General features: G+C 42.0%; 1 protein-coding gene across 8 annotated transcripts in view; it reads left to right on the top strand.

Annotated features, from left to right (window-relative positions):
* NUP98 (nucleoporin 98 and 96 precursor) overlaps positions 1 to 21636 on the top strand; it is a 134143-nt gene that overhangs the window by 22650 nt on the left and 89857 nt on the right. For 5 of the 8 annotated variants that reach the window (XM_017894401.1, XM_017894396.1, XM_017894397.1 and 2 more), the window contains exons 3-10: positions 409 to 510; positions 617 to 793; positions 3315 to 3454; positions 5584 to 5691; positions 7378 to 7558; positions 10882 to 11045; positions 17284 to 17421; positions 19639 to 19777. In XM_017894401.1, coding sequence (XP_017749890.1) covers positions 409 to 510; positions 617 to 793; positions 3315 to 3454; positions 5584 to 5691; positions 7378 to 7558; positions 10882 to 11045; positions 17284 to 17421; positions 19639 to 19777 — 1149 coding nt within the window. The remainder of the gene's footprint in view (positions 1 to 408; positions 511 to 616; positions 794 to 3314; positions 3455 to 5583; positions 5692 to 7377; positions 7559 to 10881; positions 11046 to 17283; positions 17422 to 19638; positions 19778 to 21636) is intronic. The other 3 variants (XM_017894402.1, XM_017894399.1, XM_017894400.1) reach the window with 2 other exon arrangements.

Below are 21636 nucleotides of genomic sequence, written 5' to 3'. Positions count from 1 at the left end.
AGGAGTCTTGCTCTGTCGCCCAGGCTGGAGTGCAGTGGCCGGATCTCAGCTCACTGCAAGCTCCGCCTCCCGGGTTTAGGCCATTCTCCTGCCTCAGCCTCCGGAGTAGCTGGGACTACAGGCGCCCACCACCTCGCCCGGCTAGTTTTTTGTATTTTTAGTAGAGACGGGGTTTCACCGTGTTAGCCAGGATGGTCTCGATCTCCTGACCTCGTGATCCACCCGTCTCAGCCTCCCAAAGTGCTGGGATTACAGGCTTGAGCCACCGCGCCCGGCCGAAAAAATGTTTTCAATTAGACTAGTAGTTCAAATTCAGAAGTTTAAGAAATATTAAAACACCTTTTCATTTGGTCATCTTATGTAGATTTTATTCTAAATTCTAATTTAATCTGGATTTTGCTTTTGCAGATACTGGCTTTGGCACTACTAGTGGAGGGGCATTTGGAACATCTGCATTTGGTTCTAGCAACAATACTGGAGGCCTCTTTGGAAATTCACAGACTAAACCAGGTAAGGTCTTAATTTGTGATATAACTGGTTTGTTTGTAGCTGGTATAGGCATTGACTTAGCGGCTCTGATCTACTTAACTTCTTCCCTCCTTCTCCATCTCCTCAGGAGGATTATTTGGAACCAGTTCATTTAGCCAGCCAGCTACCTCCACAAGCACTGGCTTTGGGTTTGGTACATCAACAGGAACAGCAAATACCTTGTTTGGAACTGCAAGCACAGGGACCAGTCTTTTCTCATCCCAAAACAATGCCTTTGCACAAAATAAACCAACTGGCTTTGGGAGTAAGTAGGATATTGCTGGAGCTCTGCATCTAATAATTTGGTTTGCTTATTGAATGTGTTGTCTTTTCTTCTTTTTTTCTATGTTCATCTACTTTCTTTTCCCGCTAATTGGCAAAAATATGGGAAGAGGAGAAACTTCAATATGTACTGAAAAGGTTAATAGGCTGAAAAGGAAGACAGCATGTACATCTCTATAAGGATAGAAATTTGAAGTACTGTTACTTAAGGGATATGCAGAGGAAGAGCTTCCTGATGTAGAATGGCCAGAGAAAGGATGAAAAGCCAGGTCAGAGTAGTGTAGTTCATGGTAAGATGGGAGAATTTCAAGGAGGAATATGTTACAGTCAGCCGTATTGTGCTGCAGAGGCACCTTCTTGTCTCTGTTTTATATTTGGCATGAAGAGATTAGAGCAAGAATGACATATTGGACATGACATGGTTACTCCTCCATTCTTTGTCCATGGCAGATGTTTTTATTTGATGGCTTTTTTCACTTTAAGTCCAAACATGTCTTGGGGATACTTCTCCACACAGCACTATACTTTGAGGCAACCACTGCTAGTTCATCAGGTATGCCTTATCAAATGATGCCATTCCTGGCACAAGAGTATAGAAGAATGAATAGTTAGCCAGCCATGAGTATTTTCCAGAGAGAAAGTTGTTTGTATAACATTGAAATATTTAACCATAACAATATGTAATGCAGTCTAAAGTAGTAATTCAAAAGAAATGTGCCTATTTGCTTTAAACTATATATTAAGACATGTTTTAGAAAGAAGTAGTAGCAGTTTGCCAGTGAGAAATCATAGTACTCTTTAACCTGCTAATTAGGATGTTACTAATTCTAAATATTGGCAATGCATTTTATTGCTTAGTGACATTTCTGGCACCATATGTATAACCTCTTTTTTTTTTTTTTTTTTTGAGATGGAGTCTCGATCTGTTACCCAGACTGGAGTGCGGTGGCATGATCTCTGCTCACCACTGCAACCTCTGCCTCCCCGGTTCAAGTGAGTCTCTTGCCTCAGCTTCCCGAGTAGTTGGGACTTACAGGTGCCCGCTGTCATGCCTAGCTAATTTTTGTATTTTTAGTAGAGATGGGGTTTCACCATATTGACCAGGGTGGTCTCAAATTCCTGACCCTCGTGTTCCATCCGCCTTGGCCTCCCAAAGTGCTGGGATTACAGGCGTGAGCCACCGCACCTGGCATAACTTCTTTAGAAGTAGTGTCTCTGAAACTTTCAGCAGTATATTCCTTAGCAACAATTAAATTCATTTATGTGTAATTTTTTTTTAAACTCAGCTTTTTGGAAACGTGAAGTAATCCAAGGATTTGCTATTTCTTTATTAGTTTCTGTAAAGTAATTGACAGTGACTGCTAATTTTTCTGAAATTTTGGGGGGTGAAATTTTCCATTAACCTATATTTGATTTCTCTAATAGGACCACTTGTATATTCTAAAGTTTTCGGTTATGTGTAGGTATATGTCATAATGTATGTAAATAAAATACTGTGACCACTCTTGAAGTCTGTGACAAGATGTTTTCAGAAAGACAAGTTTATTCAGCATTTAATTAAACAAGAAAAGGAGAAATGAGATAAAATTTATGATGAAACAAAGTATTTCTTTTAAGTTGTCTTCCAAGTGTGACCCTAGGTCTTTATGGACACTTACCTGACCAAAGGATTCAGATTTTGTTTCACTTGAAAGTTGTGAGCTTGGAAGTATGTATTTTTCTGTATAAAATTTCTGTTTGGGCCAGGCGCGGTGGCTCATGCCTGTAATCCCAGCACTTTGGGAGGCAAAGGTGGGTGGATCACGAGGTCAGGAAATCGAGACCGTCCTGGCTAACTACAGTGAAACCTTGTCTCTACTGAAAAAAAAAAAAATACAAAAAATTAGCTGGGCGTGGTGGCGGGCTAACCAGTAGTAGCCCCAGCTACTCAGGAGGCTGAGGCAGGAGAATGGCGTCAACCCGGGAGGCGGAGGTCCAGCCTGGGCTACACAGCGAGACTCGGTCTCAAAAAAAAAAAAGGAAAAAAAAAAGAAATTTCTATTTGAATATATTTGCTTGGGAGACTTGAAAGGTAAAATATTTCAGGATGTGAGACCAGGCGCAGTGACTCACACCTATAATCCCAGCACTTTAGGAGGCCGAGGTGGGAGGATTGCTTGAGCCCAGCAATTTGAGACTAGCCTGAGCAGCATGGCAAGAGGCAGTCTCTACAAAAATTAAAAAAAAAAAATTAGCTGAGTGTGGCGGCACATGCCTGTGGTCCCAGCTACTTGGGAGACTGAGGCAGGAGTATTGCTTGAGCCTGTGAGGTCAAGGCTGCAGTGAGCTGTGATTGCACCACTACACTCCATCCTAGGAGACAGAGCAAGACCCTGTCTTAAAAAAAAAAAAAAAAATTGAGAATGTGAAAAAGTACTGTGGCGCTAGTGCCATAGCCCAATTCCAAGGCATCTTATAGATTCTTAAATTTCTTACTGTTATCGTCTCATTTTTCTTATTCTTAGATTTTGGAACCAGTACTAGCAGTGGAGGACTCTTTGGAACCACAAATACCACCTCTAATCCTTTTGGCAGCACATCTGGCTCCCTCTTTGGGCCAAGTAGTTTTACAGCTGCTCCTACTGGGACTACTATTAAATTTAACGTATGTATTTTCTTCCAATCTTTGTGGAATGTTTTTTCCCGCATGTGTATATTTCTTTGCAGGATGAATAGTAAAATTGCTTCTCATCCAGCTTAGCTTGACACTTCCTGAACAATGTGTTAAAAACAACGTCTATAAATAGTTGTATAGTAGACAGGGAAACTTGTGAAATGCAAATCTAGATTAGGATGTATATTTGAATTAGGCTCATCCCAATCAAATGTGTATTCATAAAATTTTATAATAAGCTGGTATAAGATAGAATTTGAATTTACTTTGTTAAAAATTTGCTTCTGAATGGTCAGCTGTTGGTTTGGTTTGGTTTAGTTTGGTTTGTTTTGTTTTGTTTTAAGACGGAGTTTCACTCTTGTTGCTCAGGCTGGAGGGCGGTGGTGTGATCTCAGCTCACTGCAGCCTCCACCTCCTGGGTTCAAGTGATTCTCCTGCCTTTGCCTCCCGAGTAGCTGGGATTACAGGAGTCCACCTCCATACCCAGCTAATATTTTTGTAGTTTTAGTAGAGATGGCGTTTCACCGTGGTGGCCAGGCTGGTCTTGAACTCCAGACCTCGGGTGATCTGCCCACCTCTGCCTCCCAAAGTGTTGGAATTACAGGCGTGAGCCACCATGCCCGGCCTGGTCAGCTATCCTTTACGGAAATAAAGAATAGGGGGCAAATAAGAGTAACTCATCAACATTCTGTACCAGATTAAAAATACAGGTTTTGTTGATGAAGTGGCTAAATGGGGCCATAAAGTTTTTTTGTATGAGGGGTTGGGTGGAGGGCGAGAGTGGAGGATTTTGTTTACAGAAACATATGGAATACCACTTGATGTAAATGTTTGGGGGATTCTTAGGGTACGCTGAAAGTGCAGTTAGCCTAATGGAAATCTTTGGCAGAAATAAAACTTGTTAAAATATACTCCAGAAAATGAAGAATTTCTCAGGTAAATTGGTTAATTCATAGTACTAAATTTACAACCCTGATTTTAAAGTTAAAATATAAACAATAGTGAAAAATACTGTGTAATACCTTTTGTAAAGCACAGTAGTTGAGAAAACTGGCAGTACAAGCAGGAATCATTAGTTTTATTTATTGTAAACTATACTTTTTCCTTGTAAGGTTATCGGGGAAAAACAGGTTTCCATATTTCTTTTTTTTTTTTTCTGAAGACAGACTGGAGTGTAGCGATGCAATCTTGGCTCACTGCAACCTCCGCCTCTTGGGTTCAAGTGATTCTCCTGCCTCAGCCTCCCAAGTAGCTGGGATTACAGGCACCCACCCAAGTTAATTGTTGTATTTTTAGTAGAGATAGGGTTTCACCATGTTGGCCAGGCTGGTCTTGAACTCCTGACCTCAAGTGATCCACCCACCTCGGCCTCCCAAAGTGCTGGGACTGCAGGCGTGAGCCACTGCGCCCGGTGGGTTTCCGTATTTTTGTTGTTGTTGTTGCTGTTTTTTGAGATGGAGTCTCACTCTGTTGCCCAGGCCAGAGTGCAGTGGCGCAGTCTTGACCCACTGCAACCTCCACTTTCCGAATTCAAACGATTCTCCTGCCTCAGCCTCCTGAGTAGCTGGGACTACAGGTGCATGCCACCATGCCTGGCTAATTTGTTGTTTTTTATTTTTTATTTTTTAGTAGAAACGGGGTTTCACCATATTGGCCAGGCTGGTCTCAAACTCCTGACCCTGTGATCCACCCACCTCGGCCTCCCTGAGTGCTAGGATTACAGGCATGAGCCACCGTGCCCGGCCCTCTGTATTTTTTTAATGCAACATTACAGGGCAGAATAGAAAGGAGAACTTAGATATAGAGGTTTAAATGTATATATTGGGTAAAACTTTCCTTGTGCATAATATTACATGTATTTTAGCATGTAATTGGATGGCTTAGGTTATGGGATTAATCCTTGGGTTTGTGATTACTTTGTTACTAACATTGATTTATTCAGATAATCTTCATGTGGGGAGAGATCAGAAATGCAGTATATTTAATCAAGCGCCCTTGAAACCATCTCAGTATAAAAGACCTGGGAGGACTAGTTTTAGAGTTCAGTGGTTGAGAAATTGTGTCTGAGAGAGTAGGAATATAAAACTTGGACCTACAAATTTGCATTTATTTCTTTGCAGCCTCCAACTGGTACAGATACTATGGTCAAAGCTGGAGTTAGCACTAACATAAGTACCAAGCACCAGTGTATTACTGCTATGAAAGAATATGAAAGCAAGTCACTAGAGGTCAGTAAAATACAATAGAGAATGTCAGTCTAACCTTTTTGATTCTACTGGAATGCAGCTTTTAAAAATGGTTTTGATTATCTTTAGGATAGAGGGGTTCAGTTTGGGTTTATGTAAAAAATTAGCAACCAAATTATTTTTAAAAATCAAGTATTATTTCTAGGTATCTACTTGTTTAGGCAGGGATAATATTCAGGGATATGAGAAGGTATAGCACCCCAATGGTCTTTTTTTTTTCTTTTTTTTGAGCTTTTTTGCCTAGGCTGGAATGCAGTGACACAATCACAGCTCACTGTAGTCTCAGCTTCCCAGGCTCCATGTCCTTAGCCTCTTAAATAGCTGGGACTGCAGGCATGTGCCCCACGCCCAGCTAATGTTTAAAAATTTTTTTGTAGAGATGAGGTCTTACTATGTTGCTCAGGCCGGTCTCAAACTCCTGAGCTCAAGTGATCTTTCTTCCTCGGCCTCCCAGTGTGCTGGGATAACAGGCATGAGCCCCTGAGCCCGGTCTAATCGTCTGTTCTGATTGGATGTTGCTTCTGTTACACTGGGCAATGTGTATGCATGCATATGAAGTTGTTTTTAGTAAAATTATGCAAAGTCATACCGCTTAATAAAAGTTTTTCTTCTTTTTTTTTGAGCCAGTGTCTCACTCCGTCACCCAGGCTGGAGTGCAGTGGCGCATCTTGGCTCACTATGACCTCTGTCTCCCAGGTTCAAGCAATTCTTGTACCTCAGCCTCCCTAGTAGCTTGGATTACAGGTGTGGGCCACCACACCCAGCGAAATTTTTTTTTTTTTTTTTGAAACGGAGTCTTGCTCTATTGCCTAGGCTGGAGTGCAGTGGCGTGATCTCAGCTCACTATAAACGCTGCCTCCTGGATTTAAGCAGTCTCCTGCCTCAGTCTCCGGAGTAGCTGGGATTGCAGCTGCACGCCACTATGCCCGGCTAATTTTTGATTTTTTTGTAGAGACGGGATTTTGCTGTGTTGGCCAGGCTGTTCTTGAACCCTGGCCTTGTGATCCGTCTGCCTCGGCCTCCCAAAATGCTGGGATTACAGGCATGAGCTGCAGCGCCCAGCCACATTATGTACTTTTTAATGGCTATCTTTCAACATTGAGATATTCATCCATGTTGTTGCATGAAGTTAGTTTGTTCATTCTTATTGCTTATGTAGTAGCTTGTTGTACGTTGTGATAGTCATTCCTGATTGTAGTGATTGCTTCTTTCTGCATACCAAACTATGCTTGCTTTATTGGGCTGTGCCAGGAACATACTGACTTGAGACAAAATTGGTAAACTTTATTCTTTTTCTAAATTTTTTGCCCCACAGAATCTGCATCTTTTAATTCACTATAATTTTTATTTTATTTTTATATTTTAGGGCTAGGGAGAGTTAGGATTATTTTATGGCATTTTACCGAAAGAGTGTATTGTTTGTAAAAGAAAACTGAGATTAAGATATGATTGACTCTTTGTCTTGTAGTTTTACGATAATTATGGTATGAATTTTAATGTCTGTTGGAAATGTTTTTCTTTAATGATATAATGTCATTCCTTAGTTTTCTCTCTTTTAATCATGGTTCCTGTGTGAAAGTAGAGCTTGAATGCTAAATTCAAGTATTTAGACTCCTAAATATTTTTAGCTACATATTAAGATTAGAAATATGTTTTCCCTCCCTTCAGGAACTTCGTTTAGAGGATTATCAGGCTAACAGGAAAGGCCCACAGAACCAGGTGGGAGCAGGTACCACAACTGGCTTGTTTGGGTCTTCTCCAGCCACTTCCAGTGCAACAGGACTCTTCAGTTCCTCCACAACTAATTCAGGCTTTGCATATGGTCAGAACAAAACTGCCTTTGGAACTAGTAAGCACTTGATATCATATTAGATTATATTGAGGAGAGACAGATAACTAAAACTAAAACATAATTGCCATTTTGGGTTAAGTGGTATGGAGAAAAATAATAATTCAGGGATACCATAGGAATAGGGAGGAATGTCTGGATATATGTGGGGAAAGGGAAAAAGACAGTTTAAGATGAAGATGACTAAGAAATACTTCACATGAGAAGGTGATGTTTGAGCAGTGACGTATCTGAAGAAGATGAAAGAGCAAGTTGTACAGATTGCTGGGGGAAGAACATTCCAGCTAGTGGAAACTGAGTCTAAAAACTCTTTGAGTTTTGGCCATTTGAAGAGAGGGCAAGGGAAATTACTGGGGGATATGGGGCCATATTTTTTACGACTTTGTAGACTAATATCAAGACTTGAATTTTTACTTGATTTAGGAAATCCTGAGAGTTGTTTAGACAGAGAAGTCATGTGATTGTGAGTGAAGGATGATTCTAAATTCTATATTGAGAGTAGGTGGTAAGAAAGAGTAGAAACAAATTCCTTAGAAAGCTGTTACCAACATGAGAGGTGTTAGTGGCTTAGACAAGGGTGGAAAAGAGGCCAAGTGGGGTGGCTCATGCCTGCAATCCTAGCACTTTGGGAGGCCAAGGCAGGTGGGTTGCTTGAGGTCAGGAGTTCAAGACTAGCCTGGTCAACATGGTAAAACCCTGCCTCTACTAAAAATATGAAAATTAGTTGGACATGGTGGCAAGTGCCTGTAATCCCAACTACTTGGGAGGCTGAGGCAGGAGAATCGCTTGAACCTGGGGGGCAGAGGTTGCAGTAATCTGAGATCACACCATCACACTCTAGCCTGGGTGACAGAGCAAGACTCCATCTCAAAATAATAAGGATGGAAAAGAAAAAAGATGAGGTTCTGGACCCAGTTTGATTCTAGAACTGATGGGATTTGCCGATGGATTGGTTTAATGTGGGATGTGAAAAAGGAGTTAAAGATGATGACTAATTTACTTTACAAAAATACTACTTTTGCAAAAGTAATGCACATATATGATACAAAGTTCACAAAATATACAAAACTAAATAACCAGAGGTTATATACTTTGCTTCTACACTTTCCCCAGCCACCAGTTTGCCTCTGTATAGAAAAGCAAAAATTAGAGCTTTTCATAGCCTTCTAAAGAGATGTACATACACATACACACACAAAAATACATATTTAAGTAATATTTAACCTACTTTTTCTTTTCTCTTTTTGAGACAGGGTCTTAGGTTCTTATTCCTGTTGCCCATGCTGGAGTGCAGTGGTGTGATCACAGCTCACTGCAGCCCAGACTTCCTGGGCTCAGGTGATTCTCCTACCTCAGCCACTCTATAGGCATGTGCCACCACACCCAACTAATTTTATTTTATTTATTTATTTATTTTTTGAGATGGAGTCTCACTGTTGCTCAAGCTGCAGTGCAGTGCAACCTCCAACTCCCAGGTTCAAGTGATTCTCCTGCCTCAGCCTCCTGAGGAGCTGGGGTTACAGGCGCCCGCCACTATGCCTGGCTAATTTTTTATATTTTTAATAGAGTTGGGGTTTCACTACGTTGGCTAGGCTGGTCTCAAACCCCTGACATCAGGCGATTAACCAGCCTCAGCCTCCCAGAGTGCTGGATTATAGGTGTGAGCCATGGTGCCAAGCCCTAATTTTTTTTTTTTTTAGACGGAGTTTCGCTCTGTCGCCCAGGCTGGAGTGCAGTGGTGTGATCTCGGCTCACTGCATCCTCCACCTCCCGGGTTCAAGCAGTTCTCTGCCTCAGCCTCTGAAGTAGCTGGGATTACAGACGCCCACCACCATGCCTGGCTGATTTTTTTGTATTTTTAGTACAGATGGGGTTTTACCATCTTGGCCAGGCTGATCTGAACTCCTGACCTCAGGTGATCGCCCTTCTTAGCCTCCCAGCTTGCTGGAATTACAGGCGTGAGCCACCATGCCTGCCAGCATTGGCTAATTTTTGTATTTTTAGTAGAGATGGGGTTTTGCAATGTTGGCCAGGCTGACCTCAAACTCCTGGCCTCAAGCAGTCTGTCTGCTTCAGCCTCCCAAAGTACTGAGATTACCAGTGTGACCCACCGTGTCCATCCTAATGTACTTTTCAATCTTGATATTCCATGATTTAGTTTAGTATGTATTTTGTTGTTTTGTTTGTTTGTTTGTTTTTGAGACAGTCCCACCTTGTTGACCGGGCTAGAGTGCAGTGGAGCAATCATAGCTCACTGCAGCCTTGAACTCTTGGGCCCAAGTAATATTCCCACCGTTCTGCCTGGCTAATGTTTCATAATTTTTTCTGTGTTTTGGTGGGAGTTGGAGGACACTGTCTAGCTCTGTCACCCAGGCTGTCGTGCAGTGGCTCCATCACAGCTCCCCATAGCCTCAAACTCCCAGGCTCAAGCCATACTCCCACCTCAGTATCCCTAGTAGCTAAAACCACAGGCACAAGTCATTATGCCTGACTAATTTTTACAATTTTTTTATAGAGATGGGGTCCCATTGTGTTGCGTATGCTGTTCAGGAACTCCTGTCCTCAAGTGATCCTCCTGCCTTGGCCTCCCAAAATGTTGTTATTACAGATGTGAGCCACTGTGCCTGGCCCATATTCATATTGAATATTACATATCAGACTCTGGGCTGGATATATTCATGTAAAGAAGCAGCCTTTGTTCTCAGTAACTTAGACTAGCAAGTTTAAAATACACATGCTGACTTCTAGTGTATTATCTTGTAAAATAGAAGGAAGCTGTGGACTTACAAGGGAAGATCATTTAGCCTAGTTAGACTTATTGGGGTCAGGGTGTTAATACAGAAGTTAAAGTTTAAATCTAGAAGCCGGGCGCGGTGGCTCAAGCCTGTAATCCCAGCACTTTGGGAGGCTGAGATGGACGGATCATGAGGTCAGGAGATCGAGACCATCCTGGCTAACACGGTGAAACCCTGTCTCTACTAAAAAATACAAAGAACTAGCCGGGCAAGGTGGCAGGCGCCTGTAGTCCCAGCTACTCGGGAGGCTGAGGCAGGAGAATGGCATAAACCCGGGAGGCAGAGCTTGCAGTGAGCTGAGATCCGGCCACTGCACTCCAGCCTGGGCAACAGAGCTAGACTCCGTCTCAAAAAAAAAATAAAAATAAAAAAAAACAAATCTAGAGTTAGGTGAAGGATGGAAAATGAAAAGGTTATCAAGTAGTGAATGAAGGGTAGTAGATAACATAAGGACTTCAAATAACTGGACAATGGAAGGTTTTGTATTTTTGGGTGTTTACATTTTTTTTCTTTTCTTTTTCCTAAAAGGTACAACTGGATTTGGAACAAATCCAGGTGGTCTCTTTGGCCAACAGAATCAGCAGACTACCAGCCTCTTCAGCAAACCATTTGGCCAGGCTACAACCACCCAGAACACTGGCTTTTCCTTTGGTAATACCAGCACTCTAGGACAGCCAAGCACCAACACCATGGTAAGGAAACAGACCGTTATTTACCTCCAGGTCTTACTTGTAGAGTTAAGTAATCATGTCTAACTAGCAAATTCTGCCTCTACTGCAGATCTTAAGAGTTGAGGGTATTTAATGAAGGGAAGAGAACAAAGTCTTAGAATAATTAAGACCTCAGTTCTAGCCTGGGCTGTACTCTTTAATTGTTGAGATGCTGTTGAGGCGGTCACTTATCCTTTCTGAAAGTATTTTTCTCATCACTAAGTAGGAACTACTTAGTGGGCTGGACTTGGCCCTCTTGAAGCTATGTCTTGGAAGATTAAAAAATTAGCCAGGCACGGTGGCGTGTACCTGTAATTCCAGTGACCAAGGGCAAGAGAATTGCTTAAACCAGGAGGCAGAGGTTGCTGCAGTGGCCAAGATGGTGCCACTGCACTCCAGGTCTGGGCAACAGAGCAAGACTGTCATTCAAAAAAAAAAAAAAAAAACTGATCCAGTTTTAACTTTTGCAGTTACTCAGTGCTGTGAGAAGAATCCAAATCATTAATTTTGCATGTGAATAATCAGTATGTCTCAGCACCACATGTTGAAAAGATATTGTCCTCACTGGAATTGTTTTGGTATCCTTGTTGAAAATAATTGTCTACAAACGTGAGGGGTTTTATTTCTGGACTCTCACTTCTATTCAGTTGTGGTCTATCTCTCTCCTTATGCCAGTAACCCAATTACTATTGCTTTATAGTAGTTTTAAAATTGAGAAGTAAAGCCCGGTACAGCTGCTCCACCTGACTCAGTGATTCCCGACCTCAGCTCCTGAGTAGCTGGGGACACAACATGTGCTATGAGGCCTGGCTAAAAGGTATCTCAGCACTTTGGAGAGTGCAATGGAGAACAGATGTTTGAGCCCAGAAGTCGCAGACCAAGCCTGGATAACTCGTGAAACCCATCTCTACAAAAAACTACAAAAATTAGCTGGACATGGTGGTGCCTGCCTGTGGTCCCAGCTACTTGGGAGGTGAGATGGGAGGATCGCTTAGCCCAGGAGGCGGAGGATGAAGTGAGCTGAGTTCACGCCACTGCACTCCAGCCTGGGTAACTGCAGCGAGGCCTGTCTTAGAAAAATAAATAAAATTGAGAAACATGAAGGCCGGGTACGGTGGCTCATGCCTGGAATCCCAGCACTTTGGGAGGCCGAGGCGGGTTGGATTACCTGAGATCAGGAGTTCGAGACCAGCCTGACCAACATGGTGAAGCCTCGGCTCTACTAAAAATACAAAATTAGCTGGGTATGGTGGCACATGTCTGCAATCCCAGCTATGTGGGAGGCTGAGGCAGGAGAATCTCTTGACCCGGGAGACAGAGGCTGCAGTGAGCTGAGATCGTGCCATTGCACTCCAGCCTGGGCAACAAGAGCGAAAAATCAGTCTCAAAAAAAAGAGAGAGAGAAGCCTGAGGGTCTTCCAACTTGTTGTTTTTCAAGATTGTTTTGGCTGTTCTGGGTTCCTTCTTATTCTTCCTTCAGTGTTTTAATCATGTAAAAGTGTCAAATGTTTTATCTGTATCTACTGAGATGATCACGTGGTTGTTTTTAAAATTATATTACCACAGTGTATTACAATGATTAATGATGATATGTTGAACCAATCTTCCTTGGATAAATCCCACTTAGTCATGGATTATGATCCTTTTTTGTTTGTGTGTTTGTTTTGAGATGGAGTCCTGCTCTGTCGCCCAGGCTGGAGTGCAGTGGCACAATCTCGGCTCAACTGCAACTTCTGCCTCCTGGGTTTAAGCAATTCTGCCTCAGCCTCCTGCTTAGCTTCGATTACAGGCACCTGCCACCACGCCCAGCTAATTTTTGTATTTTTGGTAGAGACGGGGTTTCACCATGTTGGCCAGGCTGGTCTTGAACTCCTGACCTCATGATCCACCGCACCTCAGTCTCCCAAAGTGCTGGGATGACAGGGACGAGCCAGCATGCGTGGCTGATCTTTTTCATATGTTACTGAAATCAGTCATCTAGTGTTTTGAAGACCTAGGGGTACAAGCATACTTTTTTTTTTTTTGAGATGAAGTCTCGCTTTGTTGCCCAGGTTGGAGTGCCATGGAGCGATCCCAGCTCACTGAAACCTCTGCCTCCCCCTGGGTTCAAGCTATTCTTGTGCCTCAGCCTCCCAAGTAGTCAGGATTACAGGCACCAACCACTGTGCCTGGCTAAGTTTTGTATTTTTAGCAGATACGGGGTTTTACCATGTTGGCCAGGCTGGTCTCGAACTCCTGATCTCAAGTGATCTGCCCACCTCGGCAGTGATGGGATTACAGGCATAAGCTACTGTGCCCAGCCCATACTTGTTTTTTAATCAGTAAAATTATCTCTAATTTTAAGACGAGGTAAATTCCAAGTTCTGATCAATTACTCACATATCATTTCATTCTTTAATTTCATACTTCCCTAAAAACGGTCCCTAGAAATAAACTAGTAATGACCATGAGGACCTTCTCTTTGGACACAGTATGGCTCTAAGTTGCGGGTCTCCCTTTAAAAAAAAAAAAAATTTATTTGTACGATTCCCCCTAAGGGAACTAGCTGAAAGCTCCCTTAGTTCCTGTTGTTGGCTATATTCCAAAATATAGTCAGTAATAAGTAAATATTTTCTTCTATACCCTATAGAGGCCGCCTCGGCCTCCCAAAGTGCTGGGATTCCAGGCATGAGCCACCGTACCCGGCCCTTCCATGTTTCTCAATTTTTATTTATTTTTCCTAAGAAGGTCCTCGCTGCAGTTACCAGGCTGGAGTGCAGTGGCGTGAACCACTCACTCATCCTCCGCCCCTGGGCTAAGAGCGATCCTCCCATCTCACCTCCCAAGTAGCTGGACCACAGGCAGCACCACCATGGTCCAGCAATTTTTGTAGTTTTTGAGAGATGGGTTTTCATAAGAGTTATCCAGGCTGGTCTCGAGCTTCTGGGCTCAAACAATCTGTTCTCCTTGCACTTCCCCAAAAGTGCTGAGATTACCTTTTAGCCCAGGCCTCATTAGCACAGTTGTCGTCCCAGCTCTCAGGAGGCTGAGGTCGGGAATCACTGAGGTCAGGTGTGAGCATGCTGTACCTGGCTTTACTCTCATTTTAAAAACTTACTATAAAGCAATAGTAATTGGTTACTGGCATAAGGAGAGAGAATAGACCACAACCTGAATAGAAGTGAGAGTCCAGAATAAACCCTCACTTTGTAGACAATTGATTTCAACAAGGATACCAAAACAATTCAGTGAGGAAGAATAGTCTTTTCACAATGGGTGCTGAGACAACGATTATTCACATCAAAATTAATGAGGTTGGATTCTTTCTTCACAGCACTGGTTAACTGCAAAAGTTTAAAAACTGACAGTTTTTTTTTTTTTTTTTTGAGACAGTCTTTGCTCTGTTGCCCAGACTGGAGTCATGTGGCACCATCTTGGCTTCAGCTGCAGCAACCTCTGCCTCCTGGGTTAAGCGATTCTCGTTGCCTTGGTCTCCCAAGTAACTGGAATTACAGGTACACGCCACCGTGCCTGGCTAATTTTTTTGTATTAAGTGGAGACAGAGTTTCACCATGTTGGCCAGACTGGTCTCGAACACCTGACCTCAAGTGATCCGACTGCCTCGGCCTCCCAAAGCGCTGGGATTACAGGTGTGAGCCACTATGTCTGGCCAAAAATTGATCAAATTTCTAAATGCAAGAGCTAAAATTATAAAACTGTTAGAAGAAACCTAGTTAGACAATAATATCTTAGATACGACACCAAAAGCAAAAGCAGAAAAAGAAAAAATAGATAAATCGGGCTTTTTCAAAATTAAAACCTTTTAGCCAGGCCTTTTAGCACATGCTTGTCGTCCCAGCTACTCAGGAGGCTGAGGTGGGGGCATCACTGAGATCAGGAGTTAGAAGCTGCAGTGCACTATCATCGTGCTGTGAATTGGCCACTGCACTCTAGCCTGAGTAACGTAATGATACCCTATCTCTAAAAAAAAAAAGATAGCAGAAAAACATTTATATATCAAGGGGATATCATCAAAATGAAAAGAAGACCTGTAAATGGAAGAAAATATTTGAAAATCATACATGTGATATAGGACTTGTATCCAGGATATATAAATAACTCTTATAATTCAATAGTAAGACAATAACTTATTTAAAAAGGGCCCAGGATTTGCATTGACATTTCTCCAAAGAAGATATGTAAGTGGTGTGATAATATGCTTAACATCATAAGTCATCAGGGAAAGGCAAATGAAAACCAAAATGAAATACCACTTTGCACCTACTTGAAAGATATAAGAAAGACAGTAATAGGCCAGGCGTGGTGACTCACCCCTCTAATTCCAGCACTTTGGGAGGCCAAGGCGGGCAGATCATGAGGTCAGGAGTTCGAGACTAGCCTGGACAACATGGTGAAACCCCATCTCTACTAAAAATAACAAAAAATTATCCAGGCATGGTGGTGCCCACCTGTTGTCCCAGCTACTCGGGGGGCTGAGGCAGGAGAATCTCTTGAACCCGGGAGGTGGAGTTTGTGGTGAGCCGAGATCGTGCTACTGCACTCCAGCCTCGGTGACAGTGTGAGACTCAACAAAAACAAAAAAAAAGACAGTAGTAAGTATTGAACCTGGAGAAGTTGGAACCCTTATACATAGATGGGTAGGAATGTAAAATGGTGCCACCCCGTTAGAAAACAGTTTGGTGGTTCCTCAAAATGTTAAACAGAGTTATGATATGAACCAGCAGTTACACATCTTGGGATTTACCAAAGAAAAATAAGACACTGACTTGTACACAAATGAACATAACAGGATTATTCATAATGACTAAAATGTAGAAATAACCTTAAGATCTATTAACAATGAATGGGTAACCAGTTGTGGTATATGCATATAATGGAATATTGTTTAGCCATAAATTGGAATGAAGTACTGATACATGCTACAACACAGGTGAACCTTGAAAACGTACTACCTGAAACAAGTCTGTCAGAAAAGACCACATTTTTAATGACTCCATTCATATTAAATGTTCAGAATTTTTTTTTTTTTTTTTTTGAGACGGCGTCTCACTCTGTCGCCCAGGCTGGAGTGCAGTGGCCGGATCTCAGCTCACTGCAAGCTCTGCCTCCCGGGTTTACACCATTCTCCTGCCTCAGCCTCCTGAGTAGCTGGGACTACAGGCGCCCGCCACCTCGCCCGGCTAGTTTTTTGTATTTTTTAGTAGAGTCGGGGTTTCACCGTGTTAGCCAGGATGGTCTCGATCTCCTGACCTCGTGATCCGCCCGTCTCGGCCTCCCAAAGTGCTGGGATTACAGGCTTGAGCCACCACACCCGGCCTAAATGTTCAGAATTTTTAAAAAATCCACAGAAAAAGATTAATGGTTCCCTAGGGATGGGGAGTAATTGCTGATGGGTCTGGGATTTCTTTTGAGGGTGGTGAGAATTTAGATAGCAGGGATGGTTGCACAACTGTAAACATGCAAAACATCACTGAATAGTCCACTGTAAATGAGTGAATTTTGTGGTGTGTGAATTGTGTCTCAATAAAACTTTAAAAAACAGCACAGTGAATTCCCTCTTTAGCAAGTCTGTTAGCACAATATTTTTCCTTTGTTAATGCATAAGTAAAATACATTGTTAAACATAGGATGATGCAGACTACTCATTGGAAATGAGTATAGTGTCTCATTTAGAATTAAGGCTTTTGGCTGGGTGCAGTGGCTCACGCCAGTGTTTTGGGAGGCCAAGGCGGATGGATCACCTGAGGTCAGGAGTTTGAGACCAGCCTGGGCACATTGTGAAACCCCATCTTTACTAAAAATGCAAAAATTAGCTGGACGTGGTGGTGTGCCCTTGTAGTCCCAGCTACTTGGGAGGCTGAGGCGACAGAATCACTTGAACCTAGGAGGCGGAGGCTGCAGTGAGCTGAGATTGTGCCACTGCACTTCAGCCTGGGCAACAGAACGAAACTCCATTATCAAAAAAGGAATAAGGCTCTTTAACATAACACTCCTACCTCAGTCCATGTTGATTTATTTTCGCTGATTATTTTTGGTTACTTGATTTTAAGTCCACTCCCCAGCTTGATAGTGATTAGTTCTTTTCATCTAAATCTAAGTTATTTAGCCTAGTATCTGTCATATAAGTTTGAAAAAATGGTAACTTTTTTTTTTGTTAATCTGAGATTCGTTGCGGAAACTATTGTAGGGTATCTTTTAATCTATATAAACTTCTTTGCAGGGTTTATTTGGAGTAACCCAAGCCTCACAGCCTGGAGGTCTTTTTGGGACAGCTACAAACACCAGCACTGGGACAGCATTTGGAACAGGAACAGGTCTCTTTGGGCAGACCAATACTGGATTTGGTGCTGTTGGTTCGGTAGGTTTCTACAGTTGACTGTAATTTGAAGATGTGTGTAGATTTGTTAAAGGAATTTTCTTCTAAGGATCTGACTCTCTTGCAAGTATTTTTATTGGGTATATTATTGCACCAGCCTAATACGATTTGATTTTGAGAACAAAAGGCTATGTGATGTAAGATGTAATTTCAGGTTAACTTCAGGTTTGTTTTCAATTAATAAATTCTTTTCTTTTTAAAATTTCTTTGCCTCAGTGCTTATGTGCATCGTACTTCTGATAGCATTGGTTAAATTGTTGAGTCTAAATTCAAGTTCTTTTGCTTTGTTTGAATCAGATGATTTTTAACTCCTAGTTCTTCCCCATTTTGTAGGTGATAAATTGGTGTGATATTTGGGAATGAAATGTTTTTGGGGTTGATCAAGTTGTTGAAATTGTTGAGATACTCATGGAAGAAGCTTTGAACTTGCTGTTGTGAGTCGGTTAAAAAAAGAAAAAAGGGCCAGGTGCGGTGGCTCACGCCTGTAATCCTAGCATTCTGGGTGGCCGAGGCCAGTGGATCACCTGAGGTCAGGAGTTCGAGACCAACCTGGCCAACATGGTGAAACCCCATCTCTCCTGAAAATACGAAAAAACACTAGCCGGATGTGGTGGTGGGTGCCTGTAATCCCAGCTACTTGAGATGCTGAGGCAAGAGAATCACTTGAACCCAGGAAGTGGAGGTTGCAGTGACCCAAGATCTCCCCATTACACTCTAGCCTGGGCAACAAGAGCAAAACTCCGTCTTATAAAAAAGGAACACAAAGTCCCTAAAACATACGGTCCTGTTTTCATGGAGGTTGAAATTTCTCTTTTCTTTTTTTAAACTTTGGACAGATAATTGAGGTGAGAAATTGAGAAAATTAGATAATGCTTCAAGACATTCTGATACTTTTGTTGTTGTGGTTGTGGTTGTTTTTGAAACTGAGCCTTATTCTGTTGTCCAGGCTGTACTACAGCGGCATGATCTCGGCTCACTGCAACCTCTCCCTCCCAGGCTCAAGTGATTCTCGTGCCTCAGCCTCCCAAGTAGCTGGGATTACAGGCGTGTGACACCATGCCAGGCTAATTTTTTTTTTCTTTTTTTTTTGGGATGGAGTCTCGCTGTGTTGCCCAGGCTGTAGTACAGTGGCGCACGATCTCAGCTCACTGCAATCTCTGCCTCCCAGGTTGAAGCAATTCTCTGCTTCAGCCTCCTGAGTAGCTGCGGTTACAGGCATCCGCCACCATGCCCAGCTAATTTTTGTATTTTTAGTAGAGACAGGGTTTCACCATGGTGGCCAGGCTGGTCTTGAACTCCTGACCTCATGACCCACCTGCCTTGGCCTCCCAGAGTGCTAGGATTACAGGCGTGAGCCACCACGCCTGGTCTTAATTTCTGTATTTTTTAGTAGAGGTGGGATTTTGCCATGTTGGCCAGGCTGGTAACTCATGGCCTCAAGTGATCCTCCCACCTTGGCCTTTCAAACTGCTGGGATTACAGGTGTGAGCTACTGTGCCCGGCTTCCAGTACTTTCTACTGACAGATTTATTGATGTATAGTTCACATGCCATACAATTTGTCTCTTTAAAGTGTACAGCTAGGTGGTTTTTAGTACATCGACAAACTGTGCAACTATCAGTAGTTTTAGAACATACTCATTATGCCAAAAAGAAATGCCATAGTCATTGGCAGTCACTCCCGATTTTCCTCTAATCATCTTAAGCCTACTTTCTCTCTATGGATTTGACTATTTTGAACACTTCATGTAAATGGAATCATAATATATGGTCTTTTGTGATTGGTGTCTTTTACTTAGCATAGCGTTTTCAAGGTTCGTCCATGTTGTAGCATGTTCAAAGTTTTTCTTGTAATCATTTCTTCTGGCATAGTAAATATTTGCTACATTTCTCTTAACAGGTAAAAAGATATTTGATGGCCTTGTTTTTTTTTTCTTTGCCTCACTGAAATCCGGTTTCATTGGATTCATTTGTGTTTCAGTGGTAATCCTTAGGGGTCACCATTAACTTTTCAGGCCAGAAGCATTCTGTGTTTATATTTTTTGATAGCCTTTATTCATCTTTTTTCTACCTTTTTTATAAATGTTAGGCCATCTTTCCCCCACCCCGTACCCAATCCAATATACCTGAGGTAACCTGTATTTAGTTTGGTGTGTGTCTTAATATTATTTTAAATTTTCCTGTATTCTATTCTTTTTAGACCCTGTTTGGCAATAACAAGCTTACTACATTTGGAAGCAGCACAACCAGTGCACCTTCATTTGGTACAACCAGTGGCGGGCTCTTTGGTAACAAACCAACCCTGACTTTAGGAACCAATACAAACACTTCTAATTTTGGTACATATAAAAAGCAGGTTTGGCTCTCTTAAAGTTACACTGACTATACCACACATTATTCTCCTGATTCGTATGATTGGAAATATTTAAAAGTTCTCAGGTAAGCCATAGCTTGATGTGAAGTACAAGAGGGAAAGGTTTAAAGTCCTGGATATGGCTTGAGATAATTAGTAGGCATGTAAATTGCTTTTCATTTACTTTGGATTACCTCAGCAATAGCTGAGAACCCATAAAGGAAACACATTTGGTTAAGTGACACATTGTATGAGGCCAGGTTTCAAACCTGTGGTGGTATACAGGAGATATTTGGTTGTTCTTATTTTTGTTGTTGGTTTGTTGTGTTGTTTTGTTTTTGCTTTTGTTTTTTGTTCTGGTTTTTTTTTTTTTTTTTTGGTGGATAACAGGGTCTTTATATCGCCTCAGCCTCCCAAAGTGCTGAGATTACAGGTGTGAGCCACTGCAACTGGCCTGGTTATTCTTAGTGAAAGTCGAAATATGCCAGGTATTGTGGTAAGCACCTGTAGTCCCAGCCATTATGGAGGCTGAGTCAGGTGTATCACTTAGGAGTTCAAGGCTGCAGTGTGCTGTGATCACACTTGTGAATTGCCACTGCATTCCAGCCTAGGCAACATAGTGGAAGCAGGTCTCTAAAAAAATAAAATAAGAAAAATAATATAAGAAAGTTGAAACCTTTCTGATTTGGGGAATTATTCAGTAGTTTATTTTTTACCGTTTCAAAAATTTTGAATGCATGTTCGTTGTCTACATATTCGTTGTTAAAATCTGGAAAATACAGACAAGATTGAACAATAATTTTAAAACCTTAACCTACTGTCTTGGAGATATGCTGGAAAAATTTAAACCAGTTTTATGGAACGTGATATTCTTACTATTATTTTATTTTTTATTTTTTATTTTATTTTGAGGTGTAGTCTCACTGTGTCGCCCAGGCTGGAGTGCAGTGGCATGATCTCGATCTCGGCTCACTGCAACCTCTGCCTCCCGGTTTCAAGCGATTCTCCCGTCTCAGCCTCCCGAGTCACTGAGATTACAGGCACGCACCACTGTGCCTGGCTAATTTTTATATTTTTAGTAGAGACAAGGTTTCACCATGTTGGCCAGGCTGGTCTGAACTCCTGAATTCAAGTGATCTACCTGCCTTGGCTTCCCAAAGTGCTGGGATTATAGGCGTGAGCCACCATGTCCAGTCAGTATTTTCAATATGTCTTATAACTACCTAATTATGTTTTCAAAATTCAGCATCTGTCAGATCAGATATAGGAAGTTTATTCTGTTTGTCGAGGGAAATAGTGGTTCAAATATTTCTTGAGGATTTTGTGTGCCAGAGATATCACTAGGCACTGATAGGTTCTATTTGGGAGATGAGTACAAAGACATGGTTATTTGGTATAGGTCAGCAGTTAACTCAGTTTTTTAATGGGCCTTTGAACGGTCTTGTAATGTACTGGAGAAAGAGATCATATTGAACATCTGTTGGAAGATTAATATGTTTTATCTAACTGTCAACTACATGAGGAAGGTGGATAGGTCATTGATAGGTACCAATTCCTAAATTGATGTGTTTCGTTTCATTTTTATAATCCCTTTTAGTCGTTTTGCTCGTTCACTGCCAGAAATGATTATAGTTCCTATAATTCCTTTTGGTCATACTCTGTTTGAAACAACCATTTTGAGACAGTGGACTTGGTTACTGTAGATGAGATACTTGGCGTCTGTTTCTCTGTCTCTGTCTCTGTCTCTCTTTCTCTCTCTCTCCATCTCTCCCTCCCTCCTTCCCTCTTTCTCCCCCCTCCCCCTCCCTCCCTCTCTCTCCCCCCTCCTTCCTTCCTTCCTTCCTT

The sequence above is a fragment of the Rhinopithecus bieti genome, unplaced genomic scaffold (genome assembly GCF_001698545.2).
Source record: "Rhinopithecus bieti isolate Rb0 unplaced genomic scaffold, ASM169854v2 scaffold_21412, whole genome shotgun sequence".
NCBI classification, from domain to species: domain Eukaryota; kingdom Metazoa; phylum Chordata; class Mammalia; order Primates; family Cercopithecidae; genus Rhinopithecus; species Rhinopithecus bieti.
This window is presented reverse-complemented; position numbering and strand designations above follow the sequence as displayed.